At 42.2% G+C, this 23,294-nt stretch overlaps 1 protein-coding gene and 1 long non-coding RNA gene across 7 annotated transcripts in view; one reads left to right on the top strand and one right to left on the bottom strand.

Annotated features, from left to right (window-relative positions):
• Positions 1–18,197, bottom strand: part of LOC123860477 (uncharacterized) — a 62,584-nt gene extending 44,387 nt beyond the window's left edge. For 2 of the 3 annotated variants that reach the window (XR_010410504.1, XR_010410503.1), the window contains exon 1: positions 17,957–18,197. This is a non-coding gene — a long non-coding RNA (uncharacterized LOC123860477). Of the gene's footprint in view, positions 1–17,952 lie in introns of all 3 variants that reach the window. The other variant, XR_010410505.1, reaches the window with a different exon arrangement.
• The window catches only part of EFR3A (EFR3 homolog A), a 115,011-nt gene continuing 109,118 nt past the window's right edge, over positions 17,402–23,294 (top strand). For 2 of the 4 annotated variants that reach the window (XM_045895866.3, XM_045895864.3), the window contains exon 1: positions 17,402–17,587. Coding sequence is in view for 1 of the 4 variants with exons in the window: in XM_045895864.3 (XP_045751820.1) it covers positions 17,578–17,587 (10 nt within the window). In the remaining 3 variants the exon portion in view is untranslated. Of the gene's footprint in view, positions 17,588–17,685; positions 17,826–23,294 lie in introns of those variants that run through there. The other 2 variants (XM_064587863.1, XM_045895865.3) reach the window with 2 other exon arrangements.

Below are 23,294 nucleotides of genomic sequence, written 5' to 3'. Positions count from 1 at the left end.
AAAAACATACTAAATGGCAGGGGGAGATAAAAATTGCTAAAGGCTCCCTTTGTTGCCTATAAAGTTTTAACCAGACACAATTTTGTTGAGCCTGGAATGGGAAGAGAAGACTGAGCTTCTATTTTGGGAAGTTATGATAATCAGAAATTCTGACAATACTGATTTACTGCAAGGCACCCAAAAAAAAAAAAAGGGATGGCCTTAGCTGTCAGGGCTGAAGTGCATTCAGTTTCCAATCTCTGTGAAAAGGAGATTAGTGCCTGACTAATACACCAGATCTCTGCATTCAAGAGCTCGTGATTGTCTAATCTATAAGGACTCAGACACGGATTTCCTGCTTTTCCCCCCATCTTCTCTGGCATTTCAAAAAAAAAAAAAAAAAAAGCTTCTCATTGATACAGTGGGGAAGAATCTCAGAAGGCATGTAGTCCACACCCTCTTTTCAACCAGTGGGGATACTGAGGCAAAGAAAAGTTGTCTCAAGCTCAATAAACAGGATGGACCAACCAAATGGCAAGGAGCCATTCTACTATTAGTTTTTAAAACAGTAGAATAAATTAGCAGATTTTTAAATATCAATTTCTACCATCCTACTCAGTAGGCAAGTTTCATCCACGTGTGCACAAAGACTTTAGCAACTGCCATGAGAAAGATGGCTGTTTTCCACAGAATTGTTATGACTCGATCATGAGAGCGGATGTGGCGGCAGAGGAAGACAGAAGTCACGACTTCTAGCAATCGGATTTGGGTAATCCGACATGGGTAAACACCTTATGAGTTCCATCAGCCCAAGAAAGAAGGAAGGATCCCATTGTCACAGCCTCCTTTTCAGCGAGACTCAGCCATGGAACCTAAGCTCTACCAATCAGATGCACCAGGACAAGATGTCTATTCAAAAGTGAGCAGTGGAAGGAGACTACCAGCACATGGAAATGATTTTTCCAGATGTGAGCCTCACCTCCTGGTGTTGTCCTTCCCTTGAATCTGGGCTAGCCCTGTGACTAGCTTGAAACAAAATGTGACGGAGTGATACTCTGTGATTTCTAAGGCTGCATCACTAGAATCCTTGCAGCTTCTGCCTGTGCCACGAGGATTGCTCACTCTTGGAAAAGCCCAGTTTGGAAACTGGCTGCCACACTGTAAGAAGCTTAAGCCATGTGGAGAGGCCATCTAGTGTCAGAACAAATCAAATGGAAAAGAAGAGGCCAGATTCTTCCTGCTGAAAATAAAGTATGTCTCTCCCATTCTCAATCTTGGAGAATTTACTTTAGAAAATGTGTAATTATAAGTACTCCTCTCTTTGAAGTGTATGTAAACTCCTTTGAAGACTAGATAGGTCTTTTGTCATCTTCATGACCCAGGACAGATTTTCTCAAGGACCTGGGAGTCATTTCTTTGAGATGTGAACATCAAGTGAGATAGCATCTCCCATGGCCCTACCTCTTCTCCCTCCCTCCCTCTCTCTCCCTCCCTCTCTCACTTTTTCTCTGTTTCTTTTAGATGGTGGGAACCTAACTTGAGTGGGTGCCTCTCTCCAAGTTGCAAAATAATCTCCTGTCATAAAGATATCGGAAGTTTGTTATTCGTCTGGACAAATCAAATAGCCAACACAGACGTTCGCCTCAATTACCATGTAAAGTTAGGATGAAATATATGTGACAAGTAGCACCATGGAGTCCTCTGATCTGAAGACGAGCTGTTGTTTACCTTGAGAACGGGTACGTAACAGGTTGTGTGTGCTCGGCCATATAAAAGGATGAGATTTCTCTTGGCCATCTCTTAGCAGATTGCTTCGGATGTGCACCACATTCTGGTTTAGTGTTTGTTGTTTATTCAACAATAAAACTGTTTTCTTATTCTAATACCTCTGTGGAGAGGGTTTCTGGGTTAGAAGATTTTGTTTTTAATTGTGTTTCCCAAGAGTAGGCACTCTGGTCGTCAGCCCAGCTGAGGTCCCGGATGACAGTCAGTACGAGCTGCCAGGCATGGGAATGAGCCATCCTGCATGTCCAGCCCAGTAAGCCCTCAGATGAGTACAGTCCCAGCCAATATCTGACCATAATTACACGAGGGACCAAGCCAGGCCCCCTAACTGAGCCAGTTGATCACAGAACCGTGAGTGGTAACAATGAATTATTGTTTTAAGCTACTAAGATTTGGGGGAATGTATTCTACAACAAGAGATAACCCAAACAAATGACTCTTGTTTTTGCAAAGTGAGAACTGAGTTGTAGAACCTCTTCTTCTATGTGGTGAGACTCTTGGAAGATTGGGGTCCGTTCTGTCTCTGAAATCCCCTCTTGAAACTCGTGTTACTTTTTGCACAGAGGGGCTACTGATATATGCTTAAATCACTTTTTGGACAAATGGGGGTTTAAATGAAGTAAAAACAACAAATCAGAGGCAATACACGTCAGTCAAAATGAATTGAATATTTTCCTCTAACAACAGCTTCTAAAAAGCATTTTCTTCTGTTTACACACTCCACAGATAATTTCCCTGCAGTTTAAAGCCAGTACACATGAAATTATGTGTGGACAGTACCAAGACTTTTTCATTTGTTCAAAATCATTTCTAAGCTTTGACCTTGGTTCACTGGGCATTTCATTCCAATGTTCACTTCAGGGGACACCATGTTGGGTTCTGTGCCTACTTTTTTCCCATTTCAATAGTATAATGGAAAGCTCTCTATTTGTTGACCACAGGGACCTCTTTCACAGAACATTGTCAAGATTAAAAGCAAATGGTTAGGCACAAAGAATGCTATCTGCAGGGACCCATTGTTCCATTTCTGTGGAGCATCAGCCTGTGTGTGTAACCACATTTGGGTTATGTTTCATGCAGATGCATGCTGTCTCTTTCGCCTTGACTTCTCCACACCTCTGACATGTTATTGACCTGCAGGTTTCATGGTAAAAACAATCCAGACACTGTCTTTCCGCTTTTCCCAGGATTGGTAAAAGCCTTTTAGTTGCAATTTAAATTGAATTTCGGAAACTTAGAGCTGGTTTCCTTAGTTGATCTGGATTTTTCTAACATGATTAATCTTCAACACAGAGACTCAGGAAGCAAGGGTTCACAGCCTCAATTTCCTATTCTTTCCCCCATTCATTTTTTTAAAGATTTTATTTATTTATTTGAGAGAGAGAGAGAGAGAGATCATGAGCAGGGGGGAGGGGTAGAGGAAGAAGCAGACTCCCCACTGAGCAGGGAGCCGGATGCGAGACTCAATCCCAGGACCCTGGGATGGTGACCTGAACCAAAAGCGGATGCTTAACCAACTGAATACCCAGGCACCTGAGCCCACCCATTTTTAAAAGCCTCATGGGGGGAATCAGCAGACCATCCGTTTAAAGAGAAAGAATGGTGGAACGATGTAATGAGTGACAGCCAGACCACAAAGTCTGTTGCAGGTGAACACCTCCTATCTTATGTGCTGAAATCTCTCATTCACCTCTGTTCTCCATAGAGCCTGGGATAACCATGTAAAGACAAGAAGGAAAAAGGTTCTTAAGCACTTTGGAAAAGTCTGCTGAAAGAGTGAGTTCCGAAGCACACATCCACAGTCTCAGCAACTTCATCTCCAAAAAGACGAAATGTCAGTATGTACCACATAGTTGCAGGGAAGCCTAAAAATTATAAGAATATAGGCAATGCCCTGAGTATTGTGTCTGGCTCCTTGCAAGGTAGTAAATTAATCAGTGTCACCTTTGATTATTGTCATTTCCAAGGCAGTACTGGGAGCAATGCATTCTGTTGGGAGCACGATGCTTTAAGAGAGACATAGAAGGTATAGAGCAACAAGAAGAGAAGGAAGGAAAGGAAGAGGAGCAAGAGGAGGAGGAAAAGCAGCAGAAGAGAAGGAAAAGAAGACAAAGGAAGGAGTAGATGACCAGAATGATCAAGGGCCTTGACATAATGTCAGATGAGAATTCTGTAGGAAATGAGACATCACACCTGGCTGATAAAAGCACAAAGGTTATGAGAACTGGAAAGCTTCATGGTTAAGGAAACAGACTTTGATCATTCAACAATTGCATACTTAATGCTGATCTTTGCCCAGCATGCTCACAATAGTAAATGCAGGTGTGGTTACTGCCTGCATGGCTCTCACAGTCAAGAGAGGGAGAAATCAATCAGATAATAATGAAAACACATTTGACGTTCTGTTGTCTTTTGCACAGAGTACCTTGAAGTCCACGGCATGACTTTGTCCTGATACTAAAGCAAAAGGTCATTTCTGAGTAAGAGGGAGGTAAGTTAGACATCACTGGCGTTTTCTTCTTTATATTTTTCTGCGTTTTCCAGATTCTCTATAATTGGCATGTATGTCTTTTAAAAACACATCTTTTCCATTAGACAGATTGTATTTTACTCTCCAGCTGGAATCTTTGGAACCTGCAAAGACTTTTGGTTCCTGCAATCAAAAACTATTTTCTACTACTCTGCTTCATTATAACAGCATTTGGAAATTGTAGTTGGTTTATGTGAGATTATACTAAAGTTATTAACATCATATGTCTTAATATGACTGGGGAAAATGTACTTTATTTTATTGTTAGCACAATTATAAAACAAGTACAGTAGGTCAGATTATGTGAGGAACAATTTTATTGAATATTAGAATAAATAAGTATGGGGGAAACTATTCTTAAAAGATGTGCAATTAAATTAGGCAATTTTAAAACTGACTTATTAAATGTGTAAACTCTGACACCTGTTTAGTTATATAAAATTGTATTACTTTATCTCCATGGTGAATGAACAACCATATCAACAAAATCAATGGCATTTTTCTCTCTCCTTTTCCTCCTCAGCTCATTCTTCATGCTGTGTTTGTTTATCTGAGTCATCACACGGTCCCTTATGTTCATACTTCTGCATCCCACCAGGCTTGTCTTTTCTGGTACCATTTAAAAGTGTACAAACTTCACTGTGGTTTTGGACAATTAGTTTGAAACTAAGCTTAATAGCAAAATGGGGAATTCCAATTGCCGTGTTTCATGAATCACTGGGGTTTTTGGCCAGATAATCCCCTCTTTGGGAGAGTAGATTCCTCTTCATTTTGCGGTTAAATGTCTATTCCTGTAGACTTCTTTCCTCTCCACTTTGTATCTTCTTCATTTCTAAACTGCTCAGATAAAAACGCTCTCTCCACCCTTAATAATGATCATTAATCACCAAACTCAAGGACCTATTCCTTTCCCCATTAGAGACTTCTATAAATTAGAGATCACCATCTTCCTTAAAAAAGCAAATCCCAGGGCGCCTGGGTGGCTCAGTTGGTTAAGCAACTGCCTTCGGCTCAGGTCATGATCCTGGAGTCCTGGGATCGAGTCCCACATCGGGCTCCCTGCTCAGCGGGGGGTCTGCTTCCCCCTCTGCCCTCTTCCCTCTCCTGCTCTCTGTCTCTCATTCTCTCTCTCTCAAATAAATAAATAAAATCTAAAAAAAAAAAAAAAAAAAAAGCAAATCCCAAATTTTTGAGGTTGACAATTTGAGGGGAAAACTTCACCTGGTTAGGGAAGCCAGACTTGGAAGGCCCCACCTTTGTCCTCCTGAACTTCACCTTCCTCTTGGAGAGATACTCACTTGGGAGATACCCAGTGGCTCCAGTGGGAGCTGATCATTTTTTAACAGTCTCTTTCTCTATCTGACAAAAATACTTTTACTAATAATCTAATAACCAAATATAATTTTGATTGATTTTTTTTTTTTTTTTTTTACTTTTAATTTAAGAGATACCTGGCTGGCTCAGTTGGTAGAGCATATAACTCTTGATCTTGGGGTTGTGAGTTCGAGCCCCATGTTGGGTGTAGAGATTATTTAAAAACAAAATCTTTAGGGGTGCTTGAGTGGCTCAGTTGGTTAAGCATCTGACTTGATTTCAGCTCAGGTCTTGATCTCAGGGTCATGAGATCGAGCCCTGTGTCGGGCTCCGTGCTCATCGGGGAGTCTAGTTAAGATCCTCTCTCTCCCTCTCTCCCTCCCCCCCATGCGTGCATTCTCTCTCTCTCTCTAAAATAAAAAATTAATAAATCTTTAAAAAAATAAATAAAATCTTTTGGAAAAATAAAGCAAATAATTTAAAAAGGATCTTTAAAATTAAAATATCATTCAAAATGACTAAAATAGTTCATGTACCAACTGAAATGTGCACTTCCAAACAATATTATGTAATAGAGTTCCCAATTTGCTGTTTTAAAATTTAAACAAAAATAAAAACTCTAAGTTCTCACTTAGCATTGAAGTCCCTCAAATTCCATTTCTTAGTTTTCACAGTCTTGATGCTATATCCCTCATTTCAATTTCACTATTTGATCGCAGAGATGTGTTGTCCCACAGGATTTGGAGTTGGGAATTGAACCAGAAGCTAGCTAAGTAATTCAGAATCACTCTGAATCCACTCTCAGAATGAAGGTGTATAACTGTGTCCATATGTGTGGAGGTCCATTTATATAATTGGTAGTTCTTAAAAGTATTCCATATTGAATATTATGCTTATTAAAGGATAAGCAATAAAAATGTGCTAATTGCATATAAATTATTAGAACTCCCAGTAACCACAGTTGATTGAAAGAAGAGGTATCACCTACTCAAACCTGCACCAATCATATTGTCCTGGGAATTTGGAACTAGAATGAACAGAGAAGAGTTCAACACAGGTTGCTGGTATTTTTGAGTACAGCAAATAATAAAATTCGAGAGCTATGGAATGACCGTCTGTAGTTGTGTGAACTGCATAGCAAAATAATCGGTCTGCTGAGGGATGGACAATAGAGAGTCATGAGGAAGGTACATTACTTCCAATGTTCCTGATGACTTTCCTTTTAAGTGCAAGTCATTTTGAGCTTGCCGCATCCTGCCCTTATATTCTCATAATAAATTCCCTCTTTGTGTATATGTGTTTAAACTAGATTAAAGTGAGTTCTGATACTTCCAAATCAGATATGCTTAGTTATATATATAGTTTTTTTAATCAACAAATTATCTTGTGTTGAGCAGGTATTTAATTGGGCAGTAGTTCTAAGATCCACAAGTCCATCGTTAAGGTAATAGAGAAATTTGGTTTTCCTATATTTGACCCAATAAAACTTTTTTTTTTAAGTAGGCTCTATGCCTGATGTGGGGCTTGAACTGATGACCCCAAGATCAGGAGTCACATGCTGTACCTATTGAGCCAGCCAGGCACCCCGGCCCAATAATAAAACTTTTGTCTTTAATATAACTTACATATATAATTTCATACATTGCATTTCTTCAATTATAAAATGTCATCAATTGCAAGATAAGCTATTGATTTAATCATAGTGTTTTGGGGAGAAACAAGAAACTCAATGAATGTACTGATATTTTAAAAATCGATCAATAGAGCATATATTTATCCATATAATTATAGTGTACTTTCTCATTAATTTCACAAAGTTTGACTTCTGAATCACATTTGTCTTTCTTTTTTTTTTTTTCAAGATTTTATTTATTTATTTGAGACAGAGAGCATGAGAGGGAGGAGGGTCAGAGGGAGAAGCAGATTCCCTGCCAAGCAGGGAGCCCGATGCGGGACTCGATCCCGGGACTCCAGGATCATGACCTGAGCCGAAGGCAGTCGCTTAACCAACTGAGCCACCCAGGCGCCCCACATTTGTCTTTCAACAGTTCTTCTTCTGAATCACATTTGTCTTTCAACAGCTATGTGGATAATCATGAAGACATGTTGATTTTCATGAACTTGACCTTGGTCTCTATTACAACTTTTGCTTCGATAGTATTATTTTTAGGCTAATCAAAGTATACGAGTGTTTTAGCTATATTTGCTATCTGATTAGATTCATAGTGATGAGACAACAAAAGGCAAGCTGAGGGCAAAAGGCAAACTGACATTCCACATACCCCTCCCCCAGGAGGGAGTGGGATATGTATGATATTTCTCAGGCACTCATGACTGCCCAGGAACAAAGGAAGGAAAAAAACATATGGTCAACTGATAAAGATCATAGTCACGGAGGACATGAAAATCCATCAGTTTGTCACTGTTTTAATGATTTATAAGAAAAATACAATCTTGATAATAGCCAGACCTCCAGGAACCTAAATACTCAATTTCCTGGAGTCCTAATATCACCTTCCCCTCCACAGGATAAAAAACCCTATATAATCAGTCACTCCTCACAATCCCAATGCAGCTCTTTCTGCCCATGGGTCCTGTCCTCATGATGTAATAAAAAAAAACTTTTTTGCACTGTAAAACATCTCAAGAATTCTTTCTTGACCATTGAGCTTGATGACCCTTCATCAATAGCATCGTGTGTGTGTGTGTTATATTTTTTTGCTTAGTTGAATTTCCTCTTACTGAAAGTAAAACAGTTTCTCTCAGAACCAGTTGGAAGCATTTACAAATAGAACTGTAGATGATGAATGATAGCTTACTGCATGACTTTGTCACACCAATTCTCCTAGCTTTGAAAATTCTCATTATTGTTGTTATTATCAATATTCTAAATAAATGTATGATCTACTTGAGGAGATTGGCCATTTCTACTGTTTTTTGTTTTATTACCTGCACACATGATAGCTTTTGTTTTAATGCTGCATTCTAGTCTAGTCCTTTTGAGCTCATTTAAGCAACAGCTAGGAATACAAATTCACATTAAAATTCAACCACATGTGGTCCTATTAATGGAAGTCATGCTGGAACAATTGTCTGGGGTCTACTTGGCTAAGGCAGAAACTTACACCTCTCCTTCCATTGCAGCTGACATCAAACATCAGGTGGATCTTCATTCCAGAAACATTCAAAAGCAAAAAAACATACACCTTACAACTGAGCAAATCTGGTGCTCTGATTTTATAGCTTACCTCTCTGAGCCCTGAGGATTTCTCGATCTCACATTAGATATCTCCACGGTAGGATATATTTGCTCTCTCTAATGCTCCCAGCACTGCTGTATTAGCTTAGTGCACATTTTGGATGTAGCATGGTTGTTTGAGTCATGCATTAGCCAAAAATACAGGGAATTCATTTCTCCAGTGTGATATTGTGATTTATAAAAATATATATATATTTGGTCATTCAGATGACCAATATATTCTCTTTGGTGGTTGCCTGTGGTCCCTGGCTCACAACTCCTAAAATCTTTGGAGTTTCCTGTGATGAAAGAGATAAAGATGTATTTTGTTATGTCAATAAGGTGACTTTTGGAAAGCCCCAAATAACCTAAGGGTGGGAGTTGGTTGCCAGGAGAACCAACATCGTGATTAGAGGGTTGGAACTTTCAGTGCCCCCACCCCCCACCTCCAGGGAAGGCAGAGAAGCTGGAGATTAAGTTCAATTGCTGGTGGCCAATGAGTTAATCAACCATACCTGTATAATGAAGCTTCCATAGAAACCCAAAAGGGCAGGGTTTGGGGAGCTTCTGGATTGGTGAACCCATGGAGATTTGGGGGCAGCGGTGTGCCTAGAGAGGGCATGAAAGCTCTGAGCCTTTCTCCACACTTTGCTTTATGCATTTCTTCCATCTGGCCGTTCCTGAGTTATATCCTTTTATAGTAAACCAGTGAGCTGTAAGTAAAATGTTTCTCTGAGCCACTCTAGCAAATTAAACCAAAGGAGGGGGTCATGGGAACTTCTGATTTATAGCCAGTTGGTCAGAAGTACAGGGAACAATGTGGACTTGCAACTGGCATCTGAATTGAGTTGCCAAGGAGGGGTCATTAGAACCTCCCATATATAGCTGCGTGGTCATGATGCAGGCAGGCCAAGGCCCAGGACCCAGAGGGGATCCCGCAGGACCAGCCAAGAGACACCTTGGTTTTGCACAGGATAGAAATCAAATGTGAGCTGAGAGGAAGTGAGAGCAGAGTTTTGAAGACATAGAGTGAGTGCGGATAGATAGAGCATCTGGGAGACTCAGAAAGGAAAGGAGAGGAGAGTGAGTCTCCTCTTGCTTGGGGTCTGGTGCATGCATCTTCTCACGCATCCAAGAACAAAGACCAGTGCTCAGGTATCCTCCATAAGTCACTTGTGCCCTGGAGTCAGGAGTCTCAATGAGTCAGTGGTCTTGGAAATTTCATGAGGACCCCACCCAGTCACTCCTTAGATGTTATCTATTGTGCCGGAAGACTCCAAAGACATGATTAAGTCCTTGACCTTGACAAGGAGGACATTATCTGTTCTATAAGGTGTATAAAAGGCCGAGGTGCAGGTCCTAGCAAGAATGGAAGCAGGAAAAGAAGCAGGAAAAACAGTCTTTCATGGAGTCTCTGGAATTTCCCTGTGTTAGGCAGAAACAGAGGTAATAAGCTAGGCTTGCCACAGGTAACTGGCATCTGCAACAGGGGATGGTGTGCTATGGGGAACAGTCTGGTAGGACTGAACTCTTAACCCATGGAAACTGTCATTATCTCCAGGTAATAGCAGAATTGAGTTGAATTGTAGGACACCCAGTTGGCGTCCAGAGAACTGCTTGTTGATGTGAAGAAACTTTCCATGTCCCCTCCTCTGTTTGGCGCCACCCTCCCCCCCCCCTCCGAAAGTCGTACCTAAAATGCTGGGTTAGGCCTAATTATTGCTGTCTTATTATTTATATCTTATATATATATATATTTTTAAGTAGGCTCCATGCCCAGCATAGGGCTCGAACTTAGAACCCTGAGATCGAGATCTGAGCTGAGATCAAGAGTCAGACACTCAACCACTCAGCCACCCAGGTGCCCCTAATTCTTGCTCTTGTTAAATAAATATATACTGTAGTTGAAAATCCAAGACCTACAGATCAAAGTGTTACTCAAAATATAGTCCCTTTATTCTCCGAGAAAGTGTTACACGACTGGTTTCAGCCACCTGCTTGTGAGATGTTTTCTTTCCTTCTTTCTTTTCTACTTTCCTTCCTTCCTTTTCTCCTTTCTTTCTTTCTTTCTTTCTTTCTTTCTTTCTTTCTTTCTTTCTTTCTTTCTTTCTTTCTTTCTCTCTTTCTTTCTTTCTCTCTCTCTTTCTTTCTTTCTTTCTTTCTTTCTTTCTTTCTTTCTTTCTTTCTTTCTTTCTTTCCTTCTTTCCTTTCTCTCTCTCTTTCTCTCTCTTCCTTCCTTCTGTCCTTTCCATTATTTCCAAGCAGGTCTGCCACGCCCCTCCCTCATTTCATTGGATATAAATAGGGTTTGGCTGCAACTGGGTTTCTGCTTCAAAGTCATAAAATTCTGGCTTTATTTATAACTACCCCTCATCCCACTCAAGATTTAAGGTAAGCACAATCCGCAGTGATATTATCTAACTCCAACTCTGTTACCTTATTTGAGACAAATGTCATAGATGTCTCTGCCTCTCTCACTGTCAGTAGCTACATAAAAGTCTGGGATGGCACAATTTATGCACAAAGATTTCTCATAGGAATTTTACAAGCGTTGCAGGTCCCATTGGATGCAGTATTTTAAAACTTATTTTCACCTATTTGAAAACAATATTCAACGGTCACCATTTATTTCCATCTTCTCAAACAAGAGGAAATCCGACAACTATATGGTGTTTGTGAAAGATGACTTCACCTACCTCCATTTCGACTTCAAACCTTCTTATTGATTCTTTCTGGCTTATCTCTTAACTCAGGCAAAAGACCCCAGGGGCAAAGCGTCTTGTGATGGGAACCGAAACTACCCCCTCAAACAGAAAGGACTTCCCTGATCCAGCAAGACTCCAGGTGACCCCAAGACAATGATCAACGTGACCACCCCTGCACACCTGCAGGGACCCAAAGACCTTTGTCCCACATTTTCCTTCTATAAACCTGAAAGTATTTTTGGCACTTTGGAGACAGTCTTTGAGATGTTAGTCGACTGTTTCCTGGTGTTGGCCTCGCTGAAAGAAATCCCTGTCTTGTTATGCCACCATTTTCGCTCTGCCTTTGGATGCTGTTAGAGGCCAGATCTGGGCTGTTTGGGACCCCTGGAGCCAGGTGTTGGTACACTCCTGTACCTGACTATAATCGCAAGTCAGTTTCCAGGCTATAAAAAGAGAACCGATACAGAACCTATTGACTTTCAGGGTGCCTGGGTGGCTCAGCCTGTTAAGCCTCTGACTTCGGCTCAGGTCATGATCCCAGGGTTCTGGGATCCAGCTCTGCATCAGGCTCCCAGGGAGCCTACTTCTCCTTCTCCCTCTGCCACTCTGTCACTCTGTCGCTCTCTCTCTCTCAAATAAATAAAATCTTAAAAAAAAAAAAACCTATTGACTTTCTTATGAGTCTTTGAAACAGTTGGAAAACACAATTCCTCTTCTGAAGGGTTTTACAATTCTTTCCGAAAGGCAAACTGGAAAAAAGACAACTGTTGCTAGCTCTACTTAATCTCACTATACTGTCTCCTGTCCAGCCCTCTGATTTCCTCGTCAGTTGACTCTGACTATCTATGGTTAGGAGTTTGGGTCTGGGGGCCAACAAACCTGAGTTCAAATTCCAGGGCCACTTACCTTACTTTAATCTAAGCTCCTCATATTAAAACAATGGGGATATTCATCTACTCAGTTTTTGTGAGGAAATGCATGTCAGAAAATGCATGTAAGGTACTTATCATGCTACTTGGCACAAATTAAGATCTTGAAAAATTATACCTCCTATAATAATTTTTTTAAAGATTTATTTATTTGAGAGAGAAAGAGGGAGAGAGCGTAGTGGGCAGGAGAGGGGCAGAGGGAGAGAGAGAAAATCTCAGACTCCCCACTTAGTGCAGAGCCTAGGCAGGACTCGATCCCACAATCCTGGGATCATGACCTGAGCCGAAATCAAGGTTGGTCACTTAACCGACTGAGCTGACCAGGCACCCCCCATAATGATTTTTATACAACAGGAATTAGTTAGCTACAGTTGTAGTGATAACTAGTGATAGTGACTATGGAGTACATAACTAATCACCCCCAAACTTAAAATAAGTGGCTTAAAATAACTATTTAGCTCATGTTCCTGTGGGTTGACAACTGGGCCTAGTCTCAGTGGGGTAGTCTTACGTTGGTCTCGACTAGACTCACTCTTGAATCTTTGCTGAACTGGTAGATCACTTGGTTCTGCCTAATTTATGGTGGCCTCATTTGGAATAGTTGGGATGATTGGGGCCTCTCTTCCAAAAGGGAGCCCAGTCTTCACATTTTCTAAGTCTCTGCTTACACTATTTACCATTGTCTTATTGGACAAAGTTGCAAGGCCAGCCCAGATTCCGGAGTGGAGAAAGTGTACTTCTTTTGGAAGGAGTCAACTCCAAGAATGTGGATACAGCCAGGCAAAGAGATTGAGGCTACTATTTCCAATCTACCACAAAAAGCCTCTTCCATTCTTTGATTTACCTGTTTGCTTCTTGTCTCTATGTCCTTTATGTTTATCTCTTCATTCCCTCCCTATCTTCCTCTTTTTCTCCCTCAAATATTTACTAAGCACCCAATATGTTCCATATATAGGAGATGCAGCAATAAATGAGATTTGATTCCAGTTGTCATAAAAGTCTTACGAAGGACTCACCGCCGAGAATGCCACTATATTTAAAGGAGTATTTTTTTTTCTCTCCTTTTAGCAGTTCCACTACATTCTGTGTTAAATGCTAAAGCTAGCTAGCATTTTAGTAAGTAACAAGAGATAATGCTTTCCTCTAATTGTTTAAAATGATAGTGTTTCTAAGGAAGGGTTTCCAGCTGTTTTGGCTGATTTAATCAAGAGTTCCTAATTATCTCAGGATTTTGCTCCCTATCCATTTGCAATTGTCTTTACAAAGCACAGAGGACTGTGATAATCGGCTCATGGGATGATCAGGAAGTTGGGCCTTGCACTGTGTTCCAGTTGGCCCAGAAAGGGTTGGTGATGACCTTCTGGATTAGGGGTTGATCCTTTTCAATTCTTTTCATGTGTGTTCGCAACTAGTTTGGCTAGCACCTGAGTGAGAAAATTACTCTAGAATTCAGAGGGCAGTGATCTCAAAATGCATGAGCTTACCCGGCAGCAGAAATGGCCCAATGAGGTATGTGACTCTGAATTAGAGCTTTGTCTTGCTTAATTCTTTCCTAAGGCAATGGCGTTCAACTTGGCTGCACACAAACACCCAAGGTGAGCTTTTAAACTGGGTCCAGGCCCAGGCCGTGGTGCAGACCAGCTACATCAGAATCATGGGACTAGGATCCAAGGATGGATATTCTTTAAAGCTCCCCCAGTGAGTTCAAAGTTCAGACAAGTTTGAGAACTACTGCCTTGAGGAGATTTGTAGAACATCACAACCCAAGGGAATGTCTCTTGGTTTTGAATTTGAGGAAAAGTAAAATCCAGAGAAGTCATGGGCTGTCAAAAGGTCAGGTAAGGGGGAAGGCAGGATTCCAACTCAGGTTTGCTAAATCCAACGTCTGTGCTTTTTTGAATGCCTCATGAGAACTGGAAAGCCCTGAATCACTCTTAAGCAACGGCAGAAATGAAATGGAATGAAATGACACAAAAAGGGCACATCATTGATATAAATATTGAACAAGAAGGAAAACTAAGCAATGAGAGCATCAAATTGCATCCTGATGACCTTTTGGGAATAAACTCTTGGGAGAAATAAATATCCTTGCAATTAATTCCTATAAACTTTCAATTTGCTGGCAATTACCTTGGAACACTAAAACGTGTGCCAATTAAAAGTGAATTGTCTCTGTGCCTGATTTAGAAATTGGAACAAATAGTGGACTAAACTGGAAGCAGCTATTTTGGGCAATTTGACCAAAAGCTAATGTTCCAGTAGGATGCCAATGATGATCTTTCTAATATCATTTTAACTGATAGTATCAGGCAGGCATTCTTTCTGGAAGAGAGATCTAGTGGCTCATCTCTGGGTCAGCAAGACAGGGTGTGCAAGTAAAAGTACTGGGCAGTGTGGGGACTGACAGATGGAGAAAGCCCATTTCCTACCAGCCCAAATAGGGCTTCAAAAGGGGAATACTGGCAGAGGGGATGGAAGGGTGTTTGCAAGACAGACGACGTGGTCCAGGAGAGGCTACCAGTCTTAGATCAAGTCTAAAGCAGGTGGTGGCAGAATTAGTCCTCTCAGAGAAAAGGGGAAGGGGGTGCACAGGCAGAAGGTGATCCAGAGGACTTGATAGGGAAAAGGGGTCTGTATGGTACCTGTGTTACCAAGACCCCATGTGTAAACCAGGAAAACACTTAGGTATGTTGTATGTGATCCTACAATTATGAAGTTATTATTCCTGACTTTCAGCTGTCCTTCCCCAGAATCTTTGGCTGCTGATTTAATTTCTGGCAACAATACAAACCAAAAAACCAAGGGGATTAAAAAAAAAAAAAAAAAAAAGGAATCAAACTCATTATGGGCCAGACTATCTCAGGGCTTTTGTAATTTGCATCTTTTTTTGAGTAATGTAAGCAGAGATGTCTGTCCTTTGGAATCATATCCTCCTTCGGCTTACGGGGCACTGTGCCCTTTGGATCTCCTCTATCTCTGTCTCTTTGGCTCCACACCCTCCCTCAGCAGGCTTTCTGTGACTCCTGGCTTTAGCTTCTGTCTGTGGGCCAAAGCTTCCCAAATCTCCAACCTTGAGATCCCTCCATCTGCCTTCAGCCTGGTATGCCCACCTGCCTTCAGAACTATTCACTTGGATGTCTCCCTTGAATGTCGCCTCAAGCTTAATGTGTCAAGGAGAAACTCACATCCTTTCTTCACACCCCTTCCCTAAAACAGCATTCCCTCCCAACTTGTCTACTGCTCTCCCAGTATCATTTGTTTCCTTCTTCCAGCTTTGGAGTTACATAACTAACAGATGCCTCTCTTTTGCTCCCAAGCCAGCAGCCAATAAATCCCAGGGATTCTTCTGCTGCAGTAAGATTCAGCTCATTCCTTTTCCACAGCCACCACTAAGACCAGGCACCTAACACTCCCTTCAGCGTCAGTCCTAAGGACTCCCTTCCATGGCTTCTGTTTCATGCTGTCCACTCTGCAGAACCCTGCTTCTGATTATTTAATGCCACTGTCCTCATAGAGAACCTAGAATGGTTTCTCAAAGGGCAAATTCCAAGTTTGCAAGGTTGTTCATTAACTAGTTCTATTTTATCTGTTTTTTTTTCCATATACTGCATAAATATGTACTTTGTTAAATAGGTATTAAATGAAAATGCTCTAACCCCCTACTGTGTGCTGGGTAGGGATACATAAATATGGACTATGGTATTTGCCATTTTCTGAAAAGTGCATAGTCCAGTGGTGGACTTAAGCACTTATGACAGTCTGATTAAGATTCAATGGAAAAAGTGCTACAGCAGAAGCAAGTTAAGATACTGTGAAATGTCTCAGGACAAAAACTGGGAGCAGGAAAGATGTTATAGATGATAAAGATATGCAAAATGCATTGAAGGATAAGTAAGTGTTGGCCAAGTACTTGGTAGTTTGGCTTTCACCCTTAGCAAGAGATGATCTGGTGTAGAGCACTACACACACTCTGCTCTCACAGCTTCTGTGACTTGCTCTTCATTGCCCTCCACCGCCACCCACGCCCCCAGCCTCTTAAAGAGGAAATTACATTGGGGCGCCTGGGTGGCTCAGATGGTTAAGCATCTGCCTTCGGCTCGGGTCATGATCCCAGGGTCTTGGGATCGAGCCCCATGTCTAGCTTCTGGCTCAGCGGGGAGCCTGCTTCTCCCTCTGCCTCTCCCCATGCTCGTGCTCTCTCTCTCTGTGTGTGCCTTGAATGAATAAATAAAATCTTTATTAAAAAAAAAAAAGGAAATTACATTTTCTTTTTTTTTAAGATTTTATTTATTTATTTGAGACAGAGAGAGAGCACACGAGAGGGGGGAGGGTCAGAGGGAGAAGCAGACTCCCCGCCAAGCAGGGAGCCCGATGCGGGACTCGATCCCGGGACTCCAGGATCATGACCTGAGCCAAAGGCAGCCGCTTAACCGACTGAGCCACCCAGGCGCCCAAGAAATTACATTTTCTATCCTCTCAAAAAATGCTCTGCCCTCACCCGGAATGACCTCAGGGCGTCTCCAATCATGCTTTCAGAGAAGTGGAACGCACTGCAAGTTCAACAGCTCATGCAAAAAAAGCCCACAGGTATTCCATGCACTTAAAGCAATCAGGCATACCCTCACAAACATCATAAAGCGGTGCAAGTGTAAAACGTGAATATCGCTAATGCACCGCGAGTAAGGACTCATGGAAACGAATAGGACTCAAATCACTAGGGCTTCACCACAAAACCGAGCCCCAATTTATTCCAGGCAACTGACTGCCCTCCTCTAGTCCCCGCCCCCTGCCCGCGCCGGACCGCTCCTGGGCGGAGCTCGGCCACAGCGCGGGGGCGGGGCCGGGGCGCCGGCGACGTGCTGACGCCAGGGCGTGGGGACGCCCAACGAGGCGTCCGGCGCGCAGATGGGCCGGCGGTGGCTGTTGTCGCTGGCTTCGTCGCGCGAGACACGGGGCCCGCGTCTGTTCCCTCCGCCCTTCTCCTTTCGCCTGGTCCGGGTCTCGGTGGCCCGGCGCCCGCCCGCCATGGTGCGGTCGGCGCGCCCTGCGCGGCCCCGCTGAGCCTCCGTGCGGCGGCGAGCGCGGCTCGGGGTCACCATGCCTACCCGTGAGTGTCCGGCCGAGGGTCGGGCCGGGCGGGGGGCGTCGGGGGGCCGCGGCCCGCTCGGCGCGCACTCCGGGTGGCCCGCTGCGGCGGCGGGGAAGCCGGGCCAGGCGCGGGAGAGCCCGGAAGTGCCTGCGACCCGCCGAGTTACTTTCGTTTCGGCTTAGCCTTCCCGCGGGGCGGCGTGATCCCGTTGCACAAACGGGGAAACTGAGACCCGAACGTTAAGGACGCTCGGCTAGTAAGTGGCTGGGCTGGAGTAACCTAGACCTGTGGGACTTAACAAAGTCCACTCTCTTTCCCCAGCTCTTTACAGAGCCGGGGTACTTCGTGGAAATGCTGAAAATAACTGCGGTCGCGTCACGTACTCACTTCCTCCGGGACCAGGCGTCGCCTAGTTGGACGCACGGTTCGGGGGGATCCGGGCCCGGCCCAGAGTCCCTCCTCGAGGCTCGCGAAGTTCCCCGTAGCCTTGACTCTCCCCGTCCGTAACGCGCCGGGGTGGCTGAAGTAGGTGCTCTTTTGGGAGCTTGTTAGGCTTCTGTGCCCCAGGAAGCTGTTGGACCGCCTGCTTCAGATTCACCTGGCTGCTGATTGAGAATGTTCAGGGTTCCTCCCTAGGCACACTGATTCCTAGGCTTGGGCCCCGGAATCTGCGTGCTTAATAAGAGGTCTTGGTGTTATTGAGGGACCCTAAAGTTTGAAGAACAGTGCATTTGGGGGACGTTTTGGACAAACCGGGCAGAGCAGTATTTCTAATGGCCCATTTCAGGACGACCCAGAGAATTGCAATGTGACTTTAAACCCAGTGGCCCACAGAGACTCCCTAATTAATCTTGGACGGGAGGAAGCAAGATGATGATTGATTATAGAGATTGTTTTCGATTAGGGCGCTTTTGAGTAAGTGTTCCATATTGTAAAGTCTGTAACCACTTGTAAATACGCTCCTAATTAGCTCACATTTCTTTGAATTCCTAACTCCTCACCGTCCTTATTTTGGTAGACATACGGGACAGTGGATTTCCAGGTCAGCCTCAAATGCGTGTTTTGTGTATTGGTTGTAAAGAGGAATTATTTCCAGATATTAGAAAGGTTTATGTAATGCTGTGAATGAGCTTGATGAAACGATTACTTTTAACCGCTCCTACGTGGGTGGGTAAGGTGGATTTTGTTTTATGAACACAGTAATTTGTGTGTTCTTAACTCATGGTCTTGAATTTTGTATTAATTTAATATGTCAGCAGTTTATATTTTCATTGTATTTCTCCAGACTAGAGGAATATCATCATAATTATAATTGCTATTTCTAAATTCATGTCATTGAGGAATATTTTAGATTAGCATTGTGCTACTCTTACCGTCTGAGAGAGGAAAAGGGAAGGAATAAAAACGTATTCTTGAAAGTTAAGGCTTCAAATGGAATTTATTGGTGAAATGGCAAAATATGTTGTGAAATTAAACAGATTTTTAGTTCTAAGATTAGCTTCATGGAGTGGATTTAGAAAACTTGTTTCTTTTAAAATACATGATTTACAATGCAAAATGAACCATGCTGTATTTGCATAGTTAAGAATGCAGATTTTATGACCTGATTGGAAGGCAAGTGAAACGTTTGAATTATCTGTCATTACTGTTAATATTTATTATGGTACAGTTTCTGTGATTGCATGAAGTGTAGTACCAGCTGGTAGTACCGCTGTGAAGTGTTCATATTGCCTTTTGTCTCCTTTTATGGCCAGAACCACCAAAAATTGCTGGGATAGTTCAGCAGACAGTAGTACTTCTCGGGAACTCTGCCTGTAGAATAAATTGCAACATAAGCAGAGACAGCAAAATTACTACTTTCTTTGGGAATTTCTTTTTCCCCTTTGGGGATGTTTTTAGGAAGAAATCTCTCCAAATAAATTGTTTGTGTGGTGGTGGTGTTTTTTTTTAATGTCAGATGAGTTCAGAGGCTCATTTGTAAGCTCAGCTAGTTAAAGGCTTTAGTGAATAAATGTAATGCTTTTCTGTTGGAGATGATCACTAGGGTCTCTCAGACTCTCTAATTCTGAAAGTGACCCTTGCTCCAGAATTATACTAGAATTATTCTAGTATTGCTGTTTTGTTGCTTATTTGGAATATTGATACTCTCAAGTCATTGAAACTGATGTTAATAAGCGGAATCTGATGGAGCATGGTATACCCCTGAAGGCTAAGCAATTGCATTATCTCATGAATGGTAATGGTAGCTTTATTGGAATTATTTTGGAGAGCTGTAAACTCTTTTTCAGAAAGCAGCTACCTGGAAGGATGCCTGGCGGGAAGCTACTGCGACACAGGAGCAGTTTTGTGGTTATGTCACTCTATTTGCAGCCAGTAGTTTGCAATAATCACTAAGCACAGATTTCAAGAGTGTTTCACTAAATGATCTCTTCAAACCTACAAAGGTATAATTTGATACATCATTTCTCTAGAGGCCTTTATTTCTTCCTCTAGTTTCAAAGGACCGTTAAGAAACATTTTGATATTAAAGATTTTCAAACAATAAGAATTTGAGTGGAAGAGGGTATGTGTTGTGGTGAGCACTGTGTATTGTATAAGACTGATGAATCACAGACCTGTACCCTGAAACAAATAATACATTATATGTTAATAATGAAAAAAAGAGAAGAATTTGAGTGGGAGAAATGTTAAAGCTTCTTAATTCAGTGATTTTCTTTTCTTTTTCATATCAGGAGACTGAGACTCAGTGAGTTTCAGTAACTTGGCTAAGGTCATACATGGGATAGAACCAGGACTTGAATGTAGATCTCCTCCCTATAATCCTTAACCACAAGGAGCATAGATGAAGTTTATTTTTGGTTTTTCAGCATTAAGTTGATTATAGTTTACCCTCTTCCCCCACTTTTTCCCCTGAGGTTACATGAAGACAAAAAGTAAGCTTAGCCAAAACTTTAGTCAGACATGTGAGCTTACAAGAAAATTTAACATTTTTGCCTTTTCTTCTGTCTTGTCACAGGACTCTGGGCAAAGAAGGCTGAGGATTTCACTGATGTGCTCAATAGATACTTGGTTGTATAGGCACAGACTTCCTTTTTAGTAAACTACTTTGTGAAAGGGTTTCCGTAGCTGACAGTTTGCCTAAAAACAGGTCCAGTAAGATGTGTTCTTTTATGATCTATGTAAAGGTATTGTGTATGGCTAAGGGGAACTGAAATGCTTAACCATTGTTCGCTATAAATAACTATACTTTCAGTAATTGGTGGTTAAGGCTTTCTTTTCTCACTTAGATGTTGGCATTTGATATCTGGTCAGATTTGTTAGGCTATGGTAATGTGGTCATTCCATGTTTGTTTTTTTCCACTGATGGGGCTGATTATATTTGACTTATTTTTCAGTCCATTCTTATGAAAGAGGTGCAAGATACTGACGAATTGTGAAGTGAAAGATGGAGGCTGGTTGAAGTGTTTCCATTTAGAAATGCATTATAAGCAAATGACCTATTCCTGACTTGGGAGCCTTTTGTGTTCATTTGTTCTCTATGCCCCTCCTCACCCTTCCACCGAGTACCTATGTTTACTGCCAGAGTTACAGCTAAAAGAATTTTCTTACTCACAGTGACCTTTGGCTTGACACTGGTTACTACCAGATCTCATCTTTCAGTCTGTTCCCACTCATGGGACATATGACATTAAAGATGATGTGGGTGGTGGAAGATAAAGCTGGAGGAGATGGGAGCCAGAATTTGAAGGATCTTAATATGCCATGCAATGAACTTGACTAAAATTGTGTTCAAGCTGTCACAGTCACAGTAACAATGACTCTCCTTTTCATAGGCATACTAGCCATTTCCAGCATACTGATTACTTTATAAAAAATGAAAACTTGCTATTAGTAATAGAGAATTAATAATTGAATACTGTTGTGTGCCACGCGGTATACTTTGTGCTTCTTATTATCTTTTCCTTTGTGGGAGGCCCTATGTGACATAGAAATAGAGAGATTGAAGTTCAAGGAAGTTAAGTAACTTGCCTAATGACAGTAAATGGTGGAATGTGGGATCAGAACTAGATGTGTGTGACTTCACAGAGTCCCAGTTCTTTTTTCTTACTACACTGCTCTGAGCCAGGCAGGATTGAATCTACCAGATACTATCAATTTCTTTTGACACCATTACTTTTGCTTAGCACTGTGCTTAATTACATAATAAGTGCTTGGTAAATGTTGAATAAATGAATGATTGAATCTTAACTGGAGTCACAGAAGTTATTCTTTGGATACTAAAACCTGAAATAAACTTTTTTTTCTGTTAAAACAGTGTTATAAGAGTTCTATAATTTAGGATTAGGTTCTTAGCAGGCCTGCTTATAACATTTGTGAGGCCTGAGACAAGAATAAAAATGGAAGCTTGCAAATCATAGTCTTAATCAGGATTTCTCGAACTTTGCTCTTTTGATGTCTTGGATCGGATAATTTTTTGTTTGGGAGGTACCGGGCTGTCATGTACTTTGTCTTGAGATGTTTAGCAGCAACTCTGGCCTTTATCCACTAGAGGCTTATAGTAAATTCCCCTGTTCCTCAAAGTCTTGACCATCAGAACTGTTTCCAGACATTGCCAAATGCCCCCTGGGGGTCATAATTGTCCCTGGTTTGAGAACCACTGGTTCAAAGATTGAACTGTTGTAGATTAGGCTGTGCTTGCCGCCTGGTGGCTTGCTTTCCTGTCCAGGGTCCCTGCAGCCTGCTCCCCAGAGATTGCCTTCTCAACCAGAGGCCCAAAGGAGCGTGCGGGGCTGACTGAGTCAACAGTGACCTGTTGGGTCAGGGCAGGGCCTTTCCTGACCCTGAATTCGGGTTGACCCTGTTACAGTCCTTCAGGGACCCTGGGCAGCTTCCCCTTTGTCCATACCTTGCTTTTCCATCTCAGGATTTCCACAGTTCTGAATACCTTGCAAAGCTGTACTATGGGGATAAGGGGGAGGTGGGAGGAGTTAGCCCAGCGTTCTGGGGAACTTGCCTGCCATTGGGGGTAATTTGGAGTGAGCAGCTTGAAACAAAAACAACTAAAGCCATCCTTCTCTGGCTCTCTAGGCTGTGGTTTTCAGTGTTGCCTCTCTGTCCCCTCCTCAGCCCACAGATCCCTCTAAAAGAAAAAAAGTCCTTTGTTTTGGGGGGCAGAGGCCCTTTTTTTTTCCTGAGTCAAAAATGAAGGTCCTAGTTCTTTTTTTTTTTTTAAGATTTTATTTATTTCTTTGACAGAGAGAGACACAGCGAGAGAGGGAACACAAGCAGGGGGAGTGGGAGAGGGAGAAGCAGGCTTCCCGCTGAGCAGGAAGCCCGATGTAGGGCTCGATCCCAGGACCCTGGGATCATGACTTGAGCCGAAGGCAGATGCTTAACGACTGAGCCACCCAGGCGCCCCAAGGTCCTAGTTCTTAGGAGAAAGCTACATTTTACCCATTGCATAACTGTGCTGTGATATGGAATGACCCAGTTGTCATGAATGGGGTTTCAGTAGGAATGTGATGGATTGCAGAGGACAAATCTGATTTCATGTACTCTGTCATGCTCTCCCTTTGCATATTTGTTTACTGCTGCCTACCTTTAGGTATTATTAGGTAACATGATTCCAATTTTTATTAAAGAAGGAATCACTATGCAGGTATTTTTATTTTACTTTTTTGGTGCAAAAAAGGTGATTTAATTAAAGCAGGGGGACAGGACCCAC

Source organism: Mirounga angustirostris, unplaced genomic scaffold, assembly GCF_029215605.1.
Source record: "Mirounga angustirostris isolate CCGP_5_RB_7025 unplaced genomic scaffold, mMirAng1.0.hap1 SCAF_4, whole genome shotgun sequence".
NCBI lineage: Eukaryota > Metazoa > Chordata > Mammalia > Carnivora > Phocidae > Mirounga > Mirounga angustirostris.
Note: the sequence above shows the minus strand (reverse complement) of the source record. Positions and strands in the feature narration are given on the sequence as shown.